General features: G+C 42.0%; 1 protein-coding gene across 2 annotated transcripts in view; it reads left to right on the top strand.

Annotated features, from left to right (window-relative positions):
* The window catches only part of LOC121705371 (5-hydroxytryptamine receptor 3A-like), a 29,803-nt gene extending 5,634 nt beyond the window's left edge, over positions 1–24,169 (top strand). For both annotated transcript variants that reach the window (XM_042086316.1, XM_042086315.1), the window contains exons 8-9: positions 372–539; positions 23,557–24,169. In XM_042086316.1, the coding sequence (XP_041942250.1) occupies positions 372–539; positions 23,557–23,876 (488 nt within the window). In that variant the 3' untranslated portion in view covers positions 23,877–24,169. The remainder of the gene's footprint in view (positions 1–371; positions 540–23,556) is intronic.
* Positions 24,170–25,054: the final 885 nt, after the last annotated feature.

Here is a 25,054-nt window from a genome sequence, read left to right as displayed (position 1 = left end):
GATGCAACTGCATTTATAGGCTAGGTCTAGGCCTACATGACGGGCCGCAAATAGGCTAAATAACTTTAAAAAAAAAAAAAAAATCCCGGAGGTCACCGGCCCACCGTTGTACAGATTACCAGTCCGAGCCTGCCCATAAGCAAATCCACTCCCACATATTTGGTGACTAACTCCTACTAAACGTACACTAACATACCGTCTCTCCTACTAACATACACTAACATACCGTCTCTCCTACTAAAAACACTAACATACCGTCTCTCCTCCTAACGTACACTAACATACCGTCTCTCCTACTAAAAACACTAACATACCATCTCTCCTACTAACGTACACTCTCTCCTTCCCTCTCCTGTGGGCCTGTGTCCCAGCGGTGTATGTGATCGTGGTGTTTGCCTTCATGCTGCTGAGCGTGCTGGAGACCATCCTGGTGGTGTACCTGATGGAGAGGGCCTCCACACAGCAGGCCAGACGGCTGGGCAGGGGTGTCAGCTGCAGAAGGGCCCCCAGCCCCGAGGGCCTCCCCAACAGCGACACCGGTACGCATCACATCTCATGCTGTCATCACATCATCATTACATTACAACATTTCAATGACACAGACAGAGGGACACACATCAGGCAACAGGGCTCTCAAGTTTTGAAGTGTGCAAGGAGTGAGACTTTTCTCAGGGGGGAGGGGGCGTGGCATTGGCACGGTGCCACGCCCCCTCCCCCCTGATCGAAGTACATGAAAGCACAAATTCCATTATTTCAAACACACTGTTTTATTTATTCTAGAACCCTATAGTAAATAATAATAACATAAATTATAATAATAATTTTACCCAAATGGGCCCTTTGAACAGCAGTGGCTCATTCTGCTCTAAACAAACAGAAAACAACCATATGAGAAAAAGCATATTTAGCCCCAAAATGGTCTCTTGAACAGTGGTGGTTCTGTCTGTGTGTGTGTGTGTGTGTGTGTGTGTGTGTGTGTTTATGAGTGATGTTGTGTGTTGTAAGAGTTTGTGGCAGATTTTAATGCCTTGATGATACAGATACTGGGGGCTCCCATTTAAAGAACTGTGGTTCAATGTCAGCCATTTTCACAGTCATGAGGCAGGCCATCCTTAAAAATATTCTTGTTTGCAGTAACAGCCAAATTTTTTTAAAAAAAAATGGGTCGGTAGGTAGGTCAATATATTTTTTTTCAAGATTCAAAGTAAAAAAAAGTACAATTTTGGTCATGGTGATTACGTAGGTATGAATTTAAACAAATGTGCATATTGTGACGTACAGTAACTGACTGGGTCCTCAACCCGTGCCTTCAGGCGCATCACTGCAAACCTCAATCTGATGCAGGTTATGTAGACCAGCCTTTCTCAAACTTCTTTGACCTGAGGCCCAGTCATGGCAGACTTTGGGGTCATAGGGCTCATCTACCCCACTCCCTCCAAATCAAATTGTCATTATCATTATCACAATCATTATTATGCCTATATTAGTTTCATTGCTTTTGCATGGTTGCATGATGCTTGCATAAGAAAGGAAATACTTGTCAAAACAGCAACAATTATATGGGTGCTATTGTTTTGGGATGTTTCCCTCATGCAAGCATCATACATTGGTAGGAAATGGAGAAAAAAACGTGTTTTAAGTGTCGTTAAACAATTAAATGGCATTCAACAGGTTGAAGCGGAGCTTTGATACCAACGTTATCAATTAGTTTCAGTTTCTCTCGCGCAGACGCCTGCATTGAATGAACACTCATAGGCTACCACCACTTTATTGTATGGCTCCATGTTTAATGACATCGATAGCAGAAACGTTTGTTTCTTTTTTTGTCGGTCCGCGGTATCTTGATCAACTGCGCAGCAAATTATCAGACTAAGCACCGGGCCTAATTTCACTCCACGACTCCGCGGACCAGCAGTCCACGTTGCGGACCCACATCAAAACAAAACAATTTCCTGATTGGTTGAGAAATCCTATTTTCTGACTGGCCGATAGGTTAGTAACTGAGCAGCAGCTCTCTGAGCTGAATGAGCGCACAGACAGCAACGTTGTGTGACACGTTTGTAAAATATAGCCCTTAGAAATTTCTGTGCGGGCAAGTTAATAATTTATCGGAGTGAGAAATGCCATGTGTGGCGTGTGAGCGTGTGAAGTCATTCAGTCCGGCATGGGGGGGCTTTGGGGGGCCAGGCCCGTCCTGGAAGTCATCTGTGCCCGCCCTGGACGAGCTTGGCTGCTCCAACCAACCCCAATCCCATAGATTGATTTTGAACACTTATTAAATGTAGGCCTAGCCTATACGTTTGTCAATCTAGCAAGTAGCAAATAAAACTTGTAAAATCTGTATTATTCCGTAGCTAATCAATCAGGAACATTAGGTAAGCCCATCACCTAAATGGAGAGGAGGTTACGTGGCGCAGTGTACTTCACTTCTGCACTAACCCCTGTCATCCGATGACAAATATAGCTTATCGGCTCGCAGGTAGGCTATATCTCATATCGTAGATAGTAGAAGTATGCCTAGCAGTTTCTGGGTTTGTTTGATAGCGTTAACCTTTACAGTTTTTTTCTTCTGACCTAGTCGGAGAACAGGGAGCTTACCACTCCAGGGCCCACTTCCCCGAAAGCATCTTAAGCCTAAGAACGTCGTAAAGTCCCTCTTACGAACGTCTTAAGATTTGCCTACTGTTTCCCGAAACCATCGTAGCTTAAGAGCATCGTGAAAACACTCGTAGATCTACGAGTGCTCCAGAGTAGGCTACTCCTTACCGGCTAAGAGCCTACACATTTCCTCTCTTTCTTAGAAGATAAGAAAGAAGTCTAGTAAGAAAGAGAGGAAATGTGTAGGCTTAGATTTTGATGCAGTAGGCTAGCCTACAGACTACACCACATGTTGCTTTCTCTGCTTTTTACCTCATAGGCCTAATAAAATATTCACTTAGCAAAGATAATGTCAAACTATTCTGGCAACGTCTCGTTTCATAACTTGATTGCATTGTTAAATGTAGGCTATTTTGCACGCTAAAATCTGATTCATCACAGGTAAACACAATAAAGAATGGGAACGTAAGATGGATTATGTATTCTAAGTTGTAATTCCTCTGTATGTCCTGTTGGTGACCTCAGTGAGAAGTACTGTTACTGTAAGACAGCCGGTAACGAGTACTCTGGAGCACTCGTAGATCTACGAGTGTTTTCACGACGCTCTTAAGCTACGATGGTTTCGGGAAACAGTCGGCAAATCTTAAGACGTTCGTAAGAGGGACTTTACGACGCTCTTAGGCTTAAGATGCTTTCGGGGAACTGGGCCCAGACCCATATTAAAATGTAGGGTCTGGGCACTCACCGTTCGCAGTGCTCAGTCCGAGGGGCGGGATAATCAGTTGTCTTTCAAATTCCCTCTGCACGCAATAGGACAGCGGCAGCGCTTTGAGTCCCATGCGTTTCCCACCAGCGGAGCTAGTTGGCTAGTTCAAACGTTTGCCTACTTAATAAAAGCTTAACTCGTGTCACACTCAGGGGCGTCACTAGACCTTTTTCACTGGGGCACGTGCCTTAGTAAAAGTCTCCAGTGCCCCAGTACAATTTTAGCGCTGCTCTCGCTGGAAATGACATTAATGAGCGCATCTCCGTGCCTGCTTTAGTCATGACTCGAGCCTGTCACTTACCAGCCAATAAAAAAAACAAGGAAAAAAGAAAGGGGCCATAATAGCCAATCAGGAAATAGCACCTCTGTAGCTGGGTAAGATTGAACACAACAACCAATGAAAATCGTTCACATGATTCTTCCGAATATTTCGTCCGCTGGAGCTCGTCATATCACTTTGAGCACAGAGTAAGTCGTCCCCTGTTTTAATGTTACAACAAATTCACAACTTGTTTGACAGAAAAAAATTAGAAGTTGATCGCTGTTAGAGAATGTTGCCCACACAATTAGCATCTGTTTTTCAATGCTTAGCGTCGTAGCCTAAATTTAGCAACAGTTTACCAGCTTGTGCTCTCTCTCTCACACACACACTCACCATGTGTAGGCTGCATGCACACGTGCGGACAATTAATAATGATTTATACGTATACTGGAGAGAGAGTTCTGTAAAAGTAGCCTATACTGTTTGTGAAGCTGTCCTACTGTAAAACTAAACATAGCCTTCTGATAAACTATTCAGAGATGGACATCAGACAATTCTTCCTGAACAGAGGCAGAGGGAAAGAAACAGTGAGGAGAGATGAGGAGGAGGGAGGTATGATAATTGCCCACATTAAAGGTAACATTTATGCTGGTAATAGCCAGTGCTGTAATTTTGACCGCCGCACAGCGAAGCGGCGGTCATATAGGTTTAGTCAGATTTTTTTTTTTTTTTCTTTCTTTTTTTCTTTTTCGCATGCCCAAATTTCCGTCAATGATTCCCGGGACACTGAAAGACCGGGGTACACGAAACTTGGTGGGCATGTAACCCCACATGGATAGCATGGAACCATCGTTTTTCGTTTTGATCTGTAGCCCCCCCGCTGGACTGCACCCCCCGAAAGGAGGGTAGGGCAGACACAGTTTTCTGTGAATATCTCGAAAACCGTAGGGTTTAGGAGGACCATTTTTTTTTTGTATGTTGATCTCAAGGGGCCATGTCAACCTATTCCATAACCACTCATTTCATGTATAGCGCCACCTAGTTAAACACAAAAAAGTAAAAATTAGGTGTTGTAATTGAAGGTATCTGTGACCTAACATAGTCAAAACTGCACGAAATTGAAAGTGTAGGATCATTATGACACCCTCTGTATGCACGCCAAGTTTTGTGGAATTCCGTTCATGGGGGGCCACACAATAAATTAATTTATGTTACTATACACCAACTGGCCTGTAGGTGGCCGGAGACAGTTTTCTGTGAATATCTCGAGAACCGTAGGGCCTAGGAGGTCCACCTTTTTTATGTATGTTGGTCTTAAGGGGGCATGTCAACCCATCCCATTACCACTTATTTCATGTATAGCGCCACCTAGTTAAAAATTAAAAAGCAAAAAATTAGGTGTTTTCATCACAATATCTCTGGCTGACAAGGTCAAAACTGCACGAAATTAAAAGTGTAGGATCATTATGACACCCTCCGAATGCATGCCAAGTTTTGTGTACTTTCGTTCATGGGGGGCCTTACAATAAAATAATTTGTGTGTACATTTAGTGACGTACACCAACAAGGATTCCCGGGACACTGAAAGACCGGGGTACACAAAACTTGGTGGGCATGTACCCCCACATGGATAGCATGGAACCGTCATTCTTCATTTTGATCTGTAGCCCCCCCCCCCCCCCCCCCCCGCTGGACTGGACCCCCCGAAAGGAGGGTAGGGCAGACACAGTTCTCTGTGAATATCTTGAGAACTGTAGGGCCTAGGATGACCAATTTTTTCCGTATGTTTGCCTCCAGGGGTCATGTTAACCCATTCCATGTGCACACATGTGCATAAACAGATACACACGCACACACATACATTTACAGTAATCATACGTACGACACATACTCACACAGTAGACATATGTACGCATGCATGCACATGCACACACACACACACACCCACACACATAAACATAAATTTGTACACGCACACATGCACACAATTCAAGAATTTTTCCCGTCATCTACTCCTTGAATTTTTGGTCATTGATACCCGGGACACCGAACCACCGGGGTACATGAAATTTGGTGGGTATGTAGCCCCACTAGACTTTTACGACCACCACCAACCCCCCCCCCGTGCTGGGCCCCCTGAACCGCAAAAAAAAACAGTTTTTCCTAAATAACTACCTGAACCGTGGCACTGAGGATGAAGAATCTTTTATGGTATGTTGGTCTCAAGGGCCCACATAAACCTGGCTCATAATCACTCATTTGTGATTTGCACCCCCACCCCCCGGTAAAAAATAAAAATGCAATATTAGTCTGCTTTAATCGCCCCTATCTTCAGTTAAGATGTTCAGAACTGCACCAAATTTTATGTGTATGATTGACCTGGCATTCTCCGGGGGTATGCCAAGTTTCGTAGAATTTCATCCATGGGGGGGTCTAAAAAAATAAGGTTATGTGTACATTTAGTGACTGTACACTCATTGGCCTGTAAATGGCGGTGCACACATATACACATGCACACACACAGGCACCCACATACTATCGGTATTAGAACGGCCTATACATAATTACAAATTCAGTAGGATTAAAAGAAAGCCAAAATAAATATTCATCATCATCATCATGGCTGCATTTTCAGTATTGGCGAGAAGTAGTCGTTTGTCCACTAGATGGCGCATCGTTGCAGTGAGACGTAATTTTGTTGGAAGTTAAAAGTGGGTTGGAAAAAACAATGGACGCTTCATACAAGGACTGTAATTTACCGCAGCGAACATCTAATAAGGATAGGACGATGTTCACATGAAGTGTAATTCCCATTTCTTCTTGAAGCCGAAATAAATCTGAGGATGTTTATCGGACATGCTTGGTTTTTACCAAAGATTCTAGAACAGAGCTGTTCTAGAATCTTTGGTTTTTACTGCAGGTACGTTAATCTTGTAATATCAATAAGGACCTAGGTAATGTTACCGTTAGCGTTGGTTGAGTGATGGAGGCATTTGATTTATTGCATTTGTAGAAAACTATAAATGCGGTTATACCAAGCAAATGTATAGCAGCACTGTTTGTATCTTTCGACTGTCATTTATTGCACGTGCTACAAAATCATTCTGTGCAATGGAAGATTTACCAACGTTACACCGGTCTGATACAGTTTTGCCTATACATGCGTGAGACTGAGACGCCTGTTTATTTTGTTTTAAGTGCGTGCAGGGTGTGAGAGGGGAATCGATGTGCTTTGATTACAGCTTGGTAGTTGTAGTCTGTGAAATTAAAAAGCACGTGTGTGTGAAGTATCCAAACAATGACACCTTCATTTCATTATGGCTGCTTTAGCAAAACACCTTAAGCTACTGTGTAGTGGGTCCCATTTAGAAGTGGCTACTTCATTCGCGCTTTCCTTGACTCATGTAGCTGCGTGAATGTTATTACAACTTTTCGCCACGATATGACAGTTTACGTCCGCTTGATACTGTAAGGCGTAAGCCATTGGTTTCCAAAGGAGATTTTATTTGTGTCGCCAGCATAGCCTATTGACCATTTATGTTGTAAATAGGCCTACCTTATAATCTTACCTGTAGCTTAGGGAAGCTAACAGCTTTCTATTAGGATCTAGTTTGTTAGTTACCGTTTTGTCATAACTCCCTGATGCATTTTTGCATTTAGAATAGCCAGAGCGTGTATATCTCAATCGGACAATTACAGTTTTTTCTGATTGCTTGAGCACATTTTTTGTAACTATGGCTTTTTTTGCAAAACTCTACACACAAATGGCAAAACCTCTCACCCAATCAGCAAAACATTGTAGTTCTCCTGCAAAAGCTAACACACCTTGCTTAACTCTTCACACCTTCGTAAAAATGGTGTTTTCGTATCTAACAGTAAACACAAGCCATCACAATAGTAAGCACACAATGTGCCAACAACACACTGATGGTATGAATAAAAAACACATCTGGCTTTTGCTTTCTCTGTGCACAAGGTAGACTATGTCAGTTTGAGGTCATACTTTTGTCATAGTTCTGTAAACATACAGGGATCCCAACTTCAAGTATGTGTTTATTTACACACATCAAAACAAACACAAGTGTGTTTTTCCAAGTCAAAACACAAAATAGCATTTCATTGAGACAAAACAAATCTACATCGGGTCGTCTCTCTCAAAATTCTGTCTACATCACATGCAATGTCCTAGTCCAAGGCACCGGGAAAAATATATTCTGGAATGACGTATCCAGGCCTGACATGACAATATCCCCACATGTAGACTGTTTTTTTGTCTGTTTTTTTCTCTTCTCACTCTTCCTGCTCACTCCATCGTACCCATTGTACATTACCTGTGGCTTATTTATAGTGCTTAGGCTGATTGCAAAGTGAACTAATTATCTAAAACAGTTTTCACATGAGAAAGTGTGCCAGAGAGTTGGCAAAATAGTGTAAATAATAGCCATTGTGCCTACAGTTGTGCAAAGTGTGTGTTACAAAATTGCAAACTGAGTGCAAAGCAGTGTTTGTGCTTTTAGTTTTGCGAACTCAGTGAGTGGTTTTGCCATTTGTGTGTAGAGTTTTGCAAAAAAGCCATAGTTACAAAAAATGTGTTTAAGCATTCAGAAAAAAACTGTAAACAATATCGGGTGCCTATGGACTAGGCTGGGTGAACCCAGCCAGATCTGCCCGCTATTTATTTTTTGATTTCTTAAAAGATTGAGCTTGGTCTGATGAAAGCCAGACTAGCCATGGACCTCAGTTAAACAATGCAAGGGAACACGAATCAGCCTATATTTGCACTAACAATAACGGACAAAAGCAACTTTGGCCCGTTAAATGTGTATGAACAGTCTCTAGCGACGCATTTCATCAAGGCCCATTTGGACATGTCAGTTATTTGCACCACTGGTTAGATGTAAAACAGCATTTCGTTTCAGACTAGGCTACTGTTACTTAATTTGTGCATTAACAATAACGTTTCAGACTACTGTTACTTAATTTGTGCATTGACAATAAAGTATTACATGAACTAAAGATGACTAAAATCTTATGTAGAAGAAGAAACATTCACAAAAAATCCATCCATCCAAAAATGACCTTTGTTTTTGATAGCTGTTGAAAACGGCATGGAACTGACAGAGATGTTTTTGTTTAAAAATACATAAAAAATAAATAAATAAATAAATAAATAACATTATGCTGATACCTTTTGCTTTTCCCAAATACAATGTAGCCTACAGGTGTAAGTGACCTTTCATCAATCCAGTTGCAATGGATGAACTGTGATGAACTGCCCTACTTGTGATTGTTTAGAGATTTTAAAGGTTTTATAACAATGCTACATCTTCTTTGGCTATTCTACAATCTATTCACCTTTTCAGCACCAGTAGGCTACTTTCTGTGCAGCCGCACACACACACTCAGGCATGCCAAACAAGCATACACAAAAGTTTCAAGAGTGGGGGATGGAGTAAAATATGGAGACAAATTGAAGTGTGATTTATTTTCGCGGAACGGATGTACAGGACTGAGCGGCGGTCATATTTTGTACCGCTATGCGGTACATCTAGTTTGATCAATGGTTTAATGGCAAACTTAAATAAGTTTGCTGCATTTGTAAATGTAGCCTATAATAATTTACACAGAATCAGACTCTTACGCTATTAGGCTACATTTGCAAATTATCACCAAAAGTCAGTATGAAGGCTTTAGTAGGCTATTTAAGCTACAAAGAACTGCAGTATTGCCAGGAAGGACCCTTGCCTGGGAGGGAAGTATATCTCAATTTTGACTAAAAATAAGCTTCCCTTGTGTAGGAAAGCCTATTAAATTCATGCAGTGAGTATACATTAGGCCTACTCATGCCTATGTGTTTGGATGTTGCTGCAGTGGCTGCTACAACAATTGAGGGAGAGAGTGCTGGAGGAGGAGAAGGAGGAGGAGAAGAAGGTCAAAAAGAAGGAGAAGAGAGGGGAGAAAGAGCACAGGCTGGGCAGTCCAGTACCCGACAGGAGGAGGAGGAGGAGGAGAGAGACAGGCAAGAAATGGATGAGGACATTACATTACATTACATTACATTACATTTGGCTGACGCTTTTTTAACCAAAGCGACTAACAACATGGTAAACAGGCGAGGGTATCTGCAGTAAGGCTGGATGGAGGAGGAGGCAGCTGAGGGTTGAGTAGCGATTTGAAGGTTGAGAAAACTTTTCGAGTGTCTGTAGCGCTGTTGATTTTGTCATTGTAGAGAGCAGTCTTAGCAGCAGTGATGCTGGCTGAGAAGGAGGTCAGGAGTGTCTGGTAGTTTTTGAGGTCGTCAGCTAGTTTTGATTTGTGCCATTTCCTCTCCGCGGCTCTGAGTTTGGTGCGCTGCGATCGGAGGGTATCATTTAGCCATGGATGAGAATGTTTGGATCGAGCTGGCCTTGTGGTAAGAGGGCACAGCTCATCTAGACACGAGGTCAGTGTGGAGCAGAGCGAGTCAGTGGCCTCATTAACCTCCAGAGAGGAGAAGGTGTTGAGTGGAGGTAGACCGGAGGCAACCACAGAGGAGAAGTGCGTTGGAGACAGGTTCCGGATGTTGCGGCGGAACGTGACCATCGGCTGAGGAGCCGGAGGCTGTTCTGTCAGGCTGACGTTGAACTGGATGAAGAAGTGGTCAGAAAGATGGAGAGGCGTCACCATGAGGGTGTCTGTGCTGCAGTTCCGAGTGAAGATCAAGTCAAGCTCTTTGCCAGCTTTGTGAGTCGGTGGGCTTTGAACCAGTTCGAGGTCAAAGGAGTGGACCAGGGCCAAAAAGTCCGCTGAGCCTGGGGCATCTAAGTGGATGTTCATATCACCGAGAACAAGAAGCGGACAGTCATGCTCAGGGATGGAGGATAGCAGAGTGTCAAGTTCGTCAATAAAGTCGCCTAGTTGGCCTGGAGGGCGGTAGATGACCAGCACGTAGGACATGATGTAGGCTAGACGTCAAAGCCATTTATTTCATATTGCGCGCACATTTAAATGTTTTTTTTTTATGTATTGGGTGTTGGGTGCCTGTGCCCCAGCAAAGCTCTAGGTCTAGAATCGCCCCTGGTCACACTGTTCTCCAGCAGCAACATCCATCTTATTTGTTTTCAAGTAGCAGGGAATTCAAGCCAAACCGTTGCAACTCTGCCATCAATCATTATGTTAAGCCCACCTAACGACTCTATACACGATTTCATTGGCCTGATTAAGTTTCGATTTCTGGAGCTCACAAGCCAACGGAGAGTTGCTAGACTAGCCCTGGCAGCAAATGTAATTTGCGGCCGCTAGGGGCGTGTCTAGATTTCTAGGCTATGTGTCTCACGCTCAATGCGTGAGACTTGAGAGGTCTGTCAGGCAAACAAAAATATAGATATAGATTCAGATATGTATATTTATCACCCAGAGATAAGAAATACTCTTCTCTGATTGGCTGCATGCCAGAGTGGCTATTAATTCTAAATAAGAGGACACCTATCTGCATGGTAAAAAAATGAAAAAGAAGTACAACAAACTGAACATGTCGATTTCTTTTTAAAGTTTAAAGTTTAATTATTTTAAAAAAGGGACAGTAGCCTGACGAGCCAGACCCACATTAAAATGTAGGGTCTGGGCACTCACCGTTGGCAGTGCTCAGTCCGAGGGGCGGGATAATCAGTTGTCTTTCAAATTCCCTCTGCACACAATATAGAGGGAGAGCAGATAGCTAACAAACGTTCAGAAAAAGTCCTGTTGGCAAATTTGAGGAAAAGTCGGTAAAGGGGCTATTTCACACAATTTGAGGGTGCTGAATTCAAATATTTTGTTTACCAAACTCAATTTTGAGTTTTAAGCTTGCTAATTAGCATAATTCACATACTTTTTGGTTTTACCATCAGATATCATAGGAATTGCAAAAAATAAGGCATTAATATACTCTTTATGTATCAGATATGTTGTAGGACAGGACAGGAATTACCCCAATGACCTTCAAGTAGCAAATTAAAATAAGTTAAAATTAAAATATAAATTGAAAATATTGCCGCAAGCGGCAATTGCGGGCCCGAGCACCTACGAACTACAATGTTTTGCTGATTGGGTGAGAGGTTTTGCCATTTGTGTGTAGAGTTTTGCAAAAAAAGCCATAGTTACAAAAAATGTGCTTAAGCAATCAGGTGAAAACACATAAAATTTGACACACACATCAAGTGGTACAGTGAATAGACAGGGATAAAAGCTTGGCACCGGGCGTTGCCCAGGAACTCCATAGCGCCCCATTACGTCACAGTGACTTGTGGTTGGCATATAGTTTTAGATACACACACCAAATTTGGTGGGTGTATGTAACTATGGCTTTTTTTGCAAAACTCTACACACAAATGGCAAAACCTCTCACCCAATCAGCAAAACATTGTAGTTCTCTTGCAAAAGCTAACACTCCTTGCTTAACTCTTCACACCTTCGTAAAAATGGTGTTTTCGTATCTAACAGTAAACACAAGCCATCACAATAGTAAGCACACAATGTGCCAACAACACACTGATGGTATGAATAAAAAACACATCTGGCTTTTGCTTTCTCTGTGCACAAGGTAGACTATGTCAGTTTGAGGTCATACTTTTGTCATAGTTCTGTAAACATACAGGGATCCCAACTTCAAAGGTCACATTCACTGAGAAACCGTTTAATACTTGTTACTTTCGAAATACTATAGCTCACTCCAAGTTGCATATGCATGCTGCACGTGAAAATGATCTTCTACCCCCATTGCCCGCATTAGCCAATGAAAGAAAATACACGGAAAAACAAGCGAATCAGAAAGAGCCCTTCCCAATGACGTCGAAGGGAAACTGACTATTCATGGCCTCGCCCACCTTGGCTTGTGACCGCCTACAGGAAGACTGGAAGATTTTGCGGCTAGGGGATTGTCTCTCTGCAGCTAGTAGGAGCTAACAGCAAGTTGCCAACATGGCAGAAAAAAAATCGTGCCTGTTTTATTTCTGGCAATAACACATCAATGTTGCATGTCTTGCCTTAGAAACATGAGTTGAGGAAGAAATTGTTTGGATTTATCGTTGGAACACCACCACCGAAGTAGTGCAACATTAGTTCTGTGTTCCAATCATTTCGACAACACTCACTGCCTTAGAAAGTGGTTTTGCATCGATGTTCTGAAAACCTGGTTCTGTACCGTCATGACGATCGACCACCAGCTCACAGGCTGTAAGTACAAACAAACTTTTCCACCTAAGGTCTGTTACAAAATAGCATGTTCATATTCTTCACGTTAACATGCATGAAAAGGTTACAAGCTAGGCTTAGGCTAGCCTATATTACAGGAAGCTACACCAGGCACGTAACTGAAGTGTTCTGTTCGCGACGTGTAAAATCAGAGAATGCCTAATAGGAAGGGCTCTGGTAAAATCCATTAGAGGAATGGTCTATTTTCCCGAACGTAGCCTACAGGCCACTAACACGCCAGGTGTAGCTACTTCCATTGATTAGGCCTATTGGAAGCTAATTGTTGCAGAACGCGAACGGAATGCTTCAGTTACGTGCCTGGTGTAGCTACACTCATAAGAAACTGACCACACTACCCAGAGATTTAGCTTGTTGAACCTATAATCTTCTAACCTAAGCGTTAAACCACAAATAATAATATTAGCAACAATATTTTATGCTCAACTAAGTACGGGTATTGTTCTAGTCTAAACAGGGAAAATCAAAAACACAATACCCCTGCACTATTAGGCTAAGTTATTATCACTAGAGCTCAGGTATTTACACTTCAGTCTAATTTATGTCTTCTTGCCATTATTACATTGACATACAATGATGTTTTGTTTGATTACTTGCTGTTTACTTAGTGTTTTGTATGTCTTCCAGAGCACATCCTCATGTCAGGCTACACAGCTTTCTAGCCTACATTAGGTCATCACGTTAGAAGCAAAGGTTTGTGATCTAACTTTTATTGTTGTGCTAGTTAGTTTCTAGAAGTCTTTTTCTAGTAGGCTAATACAGGTTCTTATGTGCTCGTCAATGTTTTGGAAAGTCAATTCATGGGTTTCTTCAGGTCACTTTCCACAGGTGTATAAAATCAAGCACCTCGATTATGAATGCAGACTGCATGATGCTTGATTAATACACCTGTGTAAATGGACCTGATGAAACCCATGAATTGCATAACAGATAGAATTGATATTACCGAATGTCTTCTTGTGGGTATGCTACTTAGTACATCATACACCTTACCACAGTCACTAAAATATTTTTGTTTCCATTGTGCCAGTACAGTTTTGTGAGATAGTGAATGTCCTGTGTACTATTAGTATCTTGTAACTTGACAGTAATACACATTTATTTACTTTAGGTACCCAAACAGAATACTTCATGAAAAGTATGAGTATTGATACAAGCACTTCAGATACACCATGGGCATGGGGGCCTGCTACCTCTACTGCCATCAAGCCTGTTCATCCAAGGCCAGCTAGAAGACCTCGGGTTGATCAAGAGGAGGAGGAGGATGAAAGCGACATCTCCACAATAACACCTGATGGCTCCACCTATGGCCCAGCGCAATTAAAGAGCAATGTAATAAAATCATCACAGCCAACGAATGTGTTTTGTGTGTTGTCCCTTCGGATCCCCAGGACAATACAAGCCGAAACAACAACTCAGACCAACTCAGACAAACTTTTCCCTAAATAATCCCAGCACCATCTTACAAAGGATCTGTAGGCCAGATGTCTGCATCGTCTGGCAAAAAGAGGACATTGTTAATTCTGTGCATAGTTTGGATGTTCTTGTTTTGTGTTTGCATTATTTTAATAGACTGCAATATTACTATTTGTCAGTGTTTCACGGACCACCTAGCAAAAAAAACAGTAGACCTACTTCAACAGTATATTACACAATAGGCCTTCTTACTGAACCACCTTGCTTATTGTCTTTGCACCTTGCTTATGGTGTCAGAGGATTCATATGATTTAAACTGGCATAGGTTACATCAGTGTTGCAGAACTGTTGGTTCAATATTGCAAACAACTCGTCTATTATATTTTACCACATCTACTTGTGGAACACTTGAGCTAGCTTGTGGACCACACTTTGAGTACCACTGCTGTATGTAAATATAATAAAGTTCTTTATAGAAAATTGACCTGTTTTGTATATTTGTTTTAGAAGTTTCATCAGTTTTTGTCCCTTTTAAGCTAAAGGTTTATCTTACCTTTCATATCTTCTGTCTCACAGAGGGCCATAGTCGAATGTTTAGTGCATTTTGAAGGGAGTACATTATGCTAAGGCAGACTGGTTCTAATCCTGGGTACAGGGTCATACAGACAACAGGGGTACTGGTGTTGCCCATTTTTCTAACCACATGAGCAATCCCCTTACGAAAAAGTAGTATAGGAATCTTATAGTATTTGGGGCAAAATATTATAGTAATCTTATAGGAATAATTGGGACATACTGTAGTAGTACTACTAATAACTATAATATCCTGTAACCGCTATAGTTTTTCTATAGTAGTCTTATAGTACCTATAGTATGTCCAAATACTATAGTATTCCTATAAGATTACTGTAATATTTAGTCCCAAAATACTATAAGATTCCTATAGTAGGCTACTTTTTCTGTCATACGTGACAGAAAACAACTTGAGTAGGCTAACCTCTGCCAATGTCAGGCTATCATAGTTCTCATTACCGGAGAAGTCTTGCAGCACACATTCTCTGCTTCTGTAGGCATTCTGGTACAATTCCAGCAAAATATAGCTAGGTAGGCGTGTTTGCATTTAGATCTATATATATATTGGGCTATGACCAAGTGGTCTTTCAATGATAGTATCATGGAATTCAAACCATAACTATCTAGCTATTCTGATAGCATTAGCAGGCTAGGTCAGTGGCTGAACTGCATTTAGGGTGCTTACCTGTGTTGTGAAGTAAAATATCTACTAGGAAGATTGCAAAGACTTTTGACTGTGTAAAGAAATAGGTCTTTATTTTAAAACGTTTCCAACTGTTTATTACTTGAAAGCAAGAAGACGATTGTCACAAACGTTTACCTCTTTTAGGAGAAATTTTAAGCTGACAGGCAATTGTTACCATTCTATTAAACCAACGTTCACCGACAAACGATCAGGAAGCGGTTCTTCTTCCTACTCGAACACTAGGATCAAACACATGAAGTTGTATCTCCGAAGACATTTTGTGCAACAGTTTTGACTCGAGTTTTAGCCAGGTTTTAGCACTGTAAAGTTGAATATGGAGCATAGCACAGGCAGAATCGGATGAGGAGGCACTGGAGGAAGCGTCACAGTACTGTTAGCCAATCAGAGGTGAATTCATTAGCATGTCATTAATATTCATGACTAGAGGCGAAATCCAGTCGTTCCTCCCCGCCCACCTTCCCCACCAAACTAGAACAGCATGAAACAGACGCAGGACAGCATTTTTTTCACCAAAACCGGCTCACAGGGCATTCATCAACACTACAGACCACTGCAAAATTAATGAAAAAACGATGAGATGAGACCTTTCAAGTATTAGTGTTTATTTACACACATCAAAACAAACACAAGTGTGTTTTTCCAAGTCAAAACACAAAATAGCATTTCACTGAGACAAAACAAATCAGTCTACATCGGGTCGTCTCTCTCAAAATTCTGTCTACATCACATGCAATGTCCTAGTCCAAGGCACCGGGAAAAATATATTCTGGAATGACGTATCCAGGCCTGACATGACAATATCCCCACATGTAGACTGTTTTTTTGTCTGTTTTTTTCTCTTCTCACTCTTCCTGCTCACTCCATCGTACCCATTGTACATTACCTGTGGCTTATTTATAGTGCTTAGGCTGATTGCAAAGTGAACTAATTATCTAAAACAGTTTTCACATGAGAAAGTGTGCCAGAGAGTTGGCAAAATAGTGTAAATAATAGCCATTGTGCCTACAGTTGTGCAAAGTGTGTGTTACAAAATTGCAAACTGAGTGCAAAGCAGTGTTTGTGCTTTTAGTTTTGCGAACTCAGTGAGTGGTTTTGCCATTTGTGTGTAGAGTTTTGCAAAAAAGCCATAGTTACAAAAAATGTGTTTAAGCATTCAGAAAAAACTTCTGAATGCTTAAACACATTTTTTAGAATTAGAACACATTTGTAGAATAGTAGGTGACTGCTCATTTTTCTGTAGAAAGTACTTTGTCACTAACTATTATGTACAGTTGTCAGTCTTTACAGAGGATTTACACTGTATTTTTTTTTACTGTAAAGGCGACTGTGCTTGCCTAGTTGAAACATCTCACTGGTGCTCTTTCCTATCATTCAAATTCCAGCCATGCAAAAAAATGGAAGAGTGTGCATGTTTGAGGAGTGCTGAAGAGTGCTATGGAGATTGCATTATTTGCAAAAAATGTAGACAAGATATCCTTTATAGTGCAACAAAAAGAAACATTCTCCAGTCATCAGTTCTCCATCATTACTGCATATGATGCTGAAAGGGAAGTGGACCTAGGACAAATCCTCAGCTATGAACTGATTAATGTCCCTGTACTGTAGCTATTGCAGATAGCGATGGTTATTTGTGAAGTGGAAATAAGTCTATCCTCACTCAAGTGTTGTCTAGTAATGTGGAATGTCCAGTAGTGATCACTGCAAAAACTGCTCATTCAGCACTGATAATAGATGCTCAAGATCTAGTTATGTCTTTAGGACACCCATAATAGATGCTCAAGATCTAGTTATGTCTTTAGGACACCCATCAGACTGCAGCACATTTAAGAAGTATAGTCGAGCAACGTGTAAGAATGAACAGGTATGATAAGGGATCAGATTCCAAAAATAATTCAGTGGAAATGCATGGATTCCAGTTGCTGCTACTTGCTGAAACTGGAATCCATGCATTTCCACTGAATTATTTTTGGAATCTGATCCCTTAGGGACCGTTCGTTACGGGGTCACCGGAGGGATTTTGAGTGCTTCAATCAAAAGTTGCATGACCCTCCCCAGCCCCAGCCAAAATATTCAACGACCCTCCAGCAGTCTTTTTAAAAAAGACATGACCCTCCCCGGCCAATTGTCGATATCTTCCGCCCACGCTGTAAAGCGCTATGAAAAGACATCGACTTAAGCAATCTTTCTAAACTCACCCTCTGCTTTCTGATCTTACACATCACACTTCACCAAGATAGTAGATTTACTCACTAACATTGTTGTGGAAACACAATAAGCATGGTAACTAAATGCACACTTCCTGCAACTGCATACCTACTTGAAATAAGTTACTCCTCTAGTAAGTATTCACATGAAATAAAACAATAAAACATTGAGACCATTCAACAAAGCACACTGGGTAATAACAAATTCAACACATGAACTCGTTGCTATGGACTCGTCTCTAGGCTTCCTCAGTCATTGTAAAGCTGCCGAAGCTGAACATTGTCCAAAACTCAATTTCTCAGACGAGCGTCAATTTGGGAGCTTGACTACACTCCTTCTTTCTCAAATGACTTGAAAATGCCGTTTGCACAATTTCACAAATAATCACAGGGACCGAAAAATACCTAACATGCCAAATTTTTCCGGGTTTAGGCCTATCATTTTAACTTTTCCCCGCTGTCTTGCCGTTTTAATATTTTCCCGTAGAATATATATTACTGTAATACTCTCCTAACATTAGTCCTGCATTCTGGCCTGTGTGTTGTCCTGTTGTTACCCCTTGCCCTTCCAGAGAAACAGATGTATTCAAATCATCGTTTTGCTTGCTTAAATGCGAACTCAGAGTGATGTTAACCTACAGTAGGCCTATTTAAGTTAACGACGTGGTTGTCGTGAGAGCCCGATTCATTGGCGCTTGCAGTGTTCGGCCGTAGGCTATGTCTATGTGCGCACCTGCCAGGCTAAGAGCCAAAGAAATCCCCCTGTATATTCACTCCAAGTTGGCCTACCATAACTTACCAACTCTACACTGTAGACCATAAACTGGCTATTTATATGACTTGTATTTGTATGTATTTGTTCAACTGTATGAAGCAGAATTACGCACTACTTGGAACGTAACACATTTTTGTTGGCAGGAGAGAGAATGACAGCGATTAACAAATTGCACTTGTTGCTGGTTACCAATAAATAGGCCTACTATATATTTTTTTGCAAACAACAAAAACAGAAAGGATGGAGACAGCAAAGCTAGAGATGGGCAGGAACAAGGTCAATTGGTAGAAATGCTTGTCAAAACGTTAGGAGCTGGATGTGTGGATGAATGAAGCACAAGTATGCTTTATAAGCATGCACACTGTTTAAAGTTAGGCTAGGCTACACGGTAAACTAAGTAAACCAAAGTTAAATTTAGCTTTTTTAGGGCTGGATAAAGTTGACCAAATGGATATAGGCTGTTAGGCGTGAATAAAGTAGGCTACTTTGTTGCTCAAACCCTTCCAACGTGGGGACGGATGTTGATTGTGAGATTGCTGTTTATAGACTTCAGTTCTGCATTCAACACCATAATACCACAACAACTCATCTGCAAACTTGACAAACTGGGACTCAGTACCTACCTCTGCAACTGGCTACTGGACTTCCTCTGTCAGAGGCCCCAAGTAGTACGTGTTGGCAACAATACCTCAAGCAGCATCACACTGAGCACAGGGGCCCCCCAAGGCTGCGTGCTCAGTCCGCTGCTCTTCACCCTGCTGACGCATGACTGCACTGCAACCTACAGCAACAATCACATAGTGAAATTTGCTGACGACACAACTCTGGTGGGTCTCATCACCAAGGGCGACGAGACTCAATACAGGTTGGAGGTCGACCATCTGACCACGTGGTGCAGGGACAACAACCTCCTGCTGAACGTCAGCAAGACCAAAGAGATTGTTGTTGACTTCCGGAGAGGTCACACCCAACACCTGCCACTGACCATCGACGGTGCTGTGGTGGAGAGAGCGAGCAGCACCAAATTCCTGGGGGTGCACATCAGTGAAGACCTCTCCTGGACCACCAACACTGCATCACTGGCGAAGAGAGCTCAGCGCCGCCTGTACTTCCTGCGGAAACTCAGGCGAGCAAGTGCTCCACCAGCCATCATGACCACATTCTACCGAGGCACCATCGAGAGCATCCTCTCCAGCTGTATCGCTGTGTGGGGCGGAAGCTGCACTGAATACAACAGGAAAGCCCTGCAGCGCATAGTGAACACAGCTGGAAGGATTATTGGTGCTTCACTCCCCTCCCTGAAGGACATTTACACCACCCACCTCACCCGCAAGGCGACCAAAATTGTGAGTGATGCAAGTCACCCCGCTCACAATCTGTTTGATCTACTGCCCTCTGGGAAGAGGTACAGAAGCCTGCGCTCCCGCACTACCAGACTCACCAACAGCTTCATACACCAAGCCGTAAGGATGCTGAACTCTCTCCCTCCTCTCCCCCCTCCACCCTCAGCTACATAACATCCTGGACATTGGACCCAAAATGGCCGCCTGCACTACTCCACTTGCACACTTGCACACTTGTACACTTGTACACTTTACAACTGGTGTTGTTGTCCTGAAAACACAACACTTCTGCTGCTCTTACATAACTTGCACCACTATGTCACTTTCTTCTTACTTAGGTCAAACAGAACTACCCAAGCCTTTTATTGGCCTGTATTTGCACTAGTATTTTTATTGACTGTCTATGCACAATTTCAACCACATTTTGCTGCTCTTATTTTTTCATTATTATGTGTGCCCTCTTATTTACTTATTTACTTACTTTTTTATTTACTTATTTACTTACTTTTTTGTTTACTTGAATGTTATGTTTGTCTGTGGACCTAAATTGGTAAAATATGTCTTGTCTTCACCGTGGGATAGTGAGAAACGTAATTTCGATCTCTTTGTATGTCTGGAACATGTGAAGAAATTGACAATAAAGCTGACTTTGACTTTGACTTTGACTTTGACATTTTCCGTATTTTGCGTGAGAAACCTGGGAAATCTCCCTTATCTTTTCATTGTTCAATGTTGACAGAGCTATGGAACGAATATGGCGACAGAAATCAACAATCAAACAAGCCACTTTGATTTTTTGCTGTTTTCATTAATACAAAAGATGGGTAACCCCCCCCCCCCCCTCCTAGACAAAAAAAAGTTAGGTGACCCTCCCCTCAACAAAGAATAAAAAGACATGACCCTCCCCTATTTTCCTCCGGTGGCCCCGTTTATAAATAACGAACGGTCCCTTATCATACCTGTTCATTCTTACTCGTTGCTCGACTTATCGTGACTAAATTCAAGATGGCTGCAAACGCTAAACTTCGTGAAGATACTGTCTGTATAAATCGTCTTGTAAGTAAACTACCAGTGCTTTTTCAAAGTTCTCAATGTCTCGTTTTAAATGTCAGGGCCCTCGGAAGTCTACCAATGAAGTGTGGAGATACATTGAGCCTCATAAATGGGTGTAAAACAATGATTTATTTGCATGGCTAGCCCGATGCCGAAGCACCACTATTGAAAAAGCTGTTGGTAGCATCGGCTAACTAGCGCCAGATTTTGGAGTGCAGGGGACAAGCTGAGATGGGCTATGAGACATACGTTCACACTCGGTATCATGTTTCAATACACTTTAGGTCAATATCACACCGGAATTCTCCTTTAATTACTTACATGTACATATGACATGTATGTTGTGTTGTGTCTTCGATGTCTTGGAACAGGTCTACTAATTCACTACATAGTACATAGGCTATATCAACTGTGTTGGTACACACTTATTGCTCTTTGATACAATGGCACAAACCCATTAAAATGAAGTGTACCAGTTAATTACTTACAATTACATATTACATGTATGTTGTGTCATGTCTGCCATTACCCTACATACTGTAGTACATGTATCAACTGTGTTGGTACACATTTATTACTCTTTTGATACAGTGGAATAAACCCATTAAAATAAAGTGTACCAGTTAAGTACTTACATGGACATATTATATACATCCTGTCAATGATGTCATGCATCCTGTAAGTGATGTGTTGAAACGTGTCTGCTGTTACACCACACAGTACATGTGAATTAGTAGACCTGTTCCAAGACATCGAAGACATAACATACATGTCATATGTACATGTAAGTAATTAACTGGTACACTTAATAGGTTTATTCCACTGTATCAAAGAGTAACAAGGTTGTAGCAGCACAGCTGTTACAGTACATGTACACTGAAGACAATGAGGCCTTGACTGGAGCTAAGAATGATTTGTATATCAAATCTATTATGACCAGATTTACCCCATCCAGCAGGTCTCAGGTCAGCTCTTTGCCTCTGATGAAAATTTAGACACATTGGCAAAGTTTTGTAAAAGCACTCAGTATTACAATGTAACAACTATATGTAGGTACCCACAAATACATAATGCAAGTACAATGATAGTACCTGATAGTACATGTTGTTACACAGGTTGTACCACTGTACCTAATTAGGTAGGTACACTGTAACAGCGACACATTAAAATAAAGTGTTACCATGGCTTCTTTAACGCTCAAACATGTATTTAGAGAACACTTTTATTTGGTTTTAGTGATTACTTTTGAAATCAACCCAATTTAGGGAAAAATAAGCACACAAAAAATTCGCTATTTTAGGTTAAAATGCCGATTATGCAGCTTAGATCTCAGAATTGAGCTTGGTAAACAAAATATTCAGAATCAGCACCCTCAAATTAGGGTGGTTTACCAACTTTTCCTCAAATTTGCCGTCAGAAGTTCTCTTCTGTGAAGCTGCTCTCCCTCTAATAGGACAGCGCTATGAGTCCCATGCATTTTCCCACCAGCGGAGCTAGTTGGCTAGTTCAAACTTTTGCCAACTTAAAAAAAGCTTAACTCGTGTCACGCTGTTCGCCAACAGCAACATCCATCTTCTTTGTTTTCAAGTAGCAGGGAATTCAAGCCAAACCGTTGCAACTCTGCCATCAATCATTTTGTTAAGCCCGCCTAACGTCTCTATACACGATTTGATTGGCCTGATAGAAGTTTAATTTTTCCAGCTCACAAGCCAATAGAGATTTGCTAGACTAACCCTGGCAGCAAATTACATTGGCAGACAGACGCTAGGGTGCGTCTAGATTTCTAGGCTAAAGGTAAGTGTATATTAATGAACATTTCGAAGAATGTAAATATACAGGATTATAGCCAAAGGCTAATTTCCATCCTTAGTCAGTAAAACATCACAATAAAAAATTACATACATTACAGATCAACAACAGAGGACAAATTATAGATCATTCCAGCTAATGACAACAGGTTTGGTTTTGCAGTAGACATTTTTTAAACTGTTTGGAAAATGAGGTGAGAGTTGATAATTCACATATTGTGCTTGGTAGTTCCAGGTATTGGTTGGAAAAAAGTAGCCTGGCCAAATGCACTTCTCCTCAAGGGAACAGTGCAGTTACCTCTGGAGCCTGCTCTGGTTGTGCTGTTTGAGTTCTTTTCTTTATAACTGAACCACTTGTTCATGCTATAAAGGCATCACTATTGCCTATAGTGCCAACTGGGCGATAAGCGAGATAAGCCTTTGAGGTGTCCCATTATACGGAATTAATGGACTTAGGCTAATGCAAAAATACAGATCCAAAATACAGGTGAAGATATAAAGGCAGTCGCACATGCACATACACTTTAGTGTACACACATACTATGCAGTGCATACCTGTAAAGGACATATACATATCCTGCTATTGCACAGTCCAGGCTGCTGGAGAGCACAGCAGAGAACAAACAGGCCTGCCTCAAAACGTTATCGGCCGACCGGGAATTCTTTTGCTTTACAGTGAAGGGGGAACCTCACTAACCACCACCAATGGTGGTGATCAGAGGTGTACAGATTGTGGAGGCTAACTAGTCAGTCTAAGCACAAACAGGCAAGCTGAGAGAGTGGAGGAAAGGTGCTCATGATTATGCTGCCTTCCTCCCCCCCAGTAGGAAAGAGGACGTCTGTGATGAGCAGATCTGTCTGTGGAGAGGACGGGGTCCGTCAGCTGGAGACCCTCCCCATGGTGAACCCCCCTGATCCTGACACCGAGGAGGGGGCTGAGGGGCGCTGCCTCAGCCACTTCCTGCGCCTCATCCTCCAAGAGCTGCAGACCGGTAGAACCCAGCAGAACCCAGCGCTGGAACACGGGCGAGCCTGGTACCAGAACACTGTGGTCCGGCCCATAAACACCGCCTTCTTCCTCCTCTACCTGCTCTCCATATCCGTCTTCTTACTCTGTCTCTTCCTGGACTGGGTCTACTGGTAGACAACAAAGAGAGGAACACAGTCAACAATGTTGAGCAGCTCTCCAGAGCTATGTAGGCTATTGTTATTATTAGTAGTAGTATTGGTATTAGCTATTCTAATCAAACTTAGCTTATGGATTATGAATTGTATTTGTATGCTGATAGACAGTCTCAGTCACAGTACTGGTTCCAACACTCTTTGCATGCTTGGGGGTGGGGGTTGTGAGGTTGTTGATAAGTGTCATAGTTTTGTCCTATAATAACACAGATTGTATAGTCATGGGATCAATGTGAGGGCCTAGTGAGATGTGTGAATTGTAATGAGGTACATTTCATGGTGAAAATAAAACGTACAAATACACTTTATTTATTTATTGACTGATGTTTTGAACTTTCAATTCCACGGATGTTCGCTGTAAGTTTTGGGACGCAAGGCTTTAGGAAAAACTCATTCAATTCACTTCTCACTTCACACTTACAACAGCATGGTTATCCTCCAGCCGCTAGGTGGCGACATATCAGCGTGTTACGACCCTGTGGGTCTTGTTGTTTATTATTTGTGTTTGTTACTTTTGTTGTGTGCTTCCAGGCAGATTGGCGCAGCTGAGTGGTGGTGTGAAACCCTATGACGTCAGGGTAGCCCGGCCCTTTAAAAGGGGGCTGACGTCATTGAGCTCGCTCTCATGCTCGCTGTGGGGATCGTTCGTTGCCACCGTCGCTGCCGCACATCGCTGCACTAGGGCCAGCCTCGGGCCTTGCCCGTGCAACTTGCCGTCATCTCTCTCACTCCCTGGGGTGAGAGACCAGGAGTGAGCGCCTGGCCGCCGAGGCCTTGTTTTTTCTTAATTTAGACATTTTTCCATACTGTTTTTTTTTGTATTAATAAATACACCATTTTATTAAGTTTTGTGTCTGCCCGTTTTTGTTATATCCCACAAGCCCTAGACCGGGATGTAACACAGCGCAACATCCATCTCCAACGATGCCAACTGGATAACCCCCCTCTTGAACACTAAACACACATCCGTCACCTGCTTTCCCAGTTCTCATCTGAATCATGTCGCTCTCTACTACAACATGAGCCCTACACTATGTGATAAACAGTGGAGCGTATGTCAGAGGAAAATGCCCTCTGCCCCCATGCTGGGGCAAACTGTCTAACCCCCAACCCCAGGCAACAGTATGCCTCAGTGACTAT

Source organism: Alosa sapidissima, chromosome 3 (assembly GCF_018492685.1).
Source record: "Alosa sapidissima isolate fAloSap1 chromosome 3, fAloSap1.pri, whole genome shotgun sequence".
NCBI classification, from domain to species: Eukaryota; Metazoa; Chordata; class Actinopteri; order Clupeiformes; family Clupeidae; genus Alosa; species Alosa sapidissima.
The sequence above is the reverse complement of the archived record's forward strand: the minus strand, read 5'-3'. Positions and strand labels throughout refer to the sequence as shown.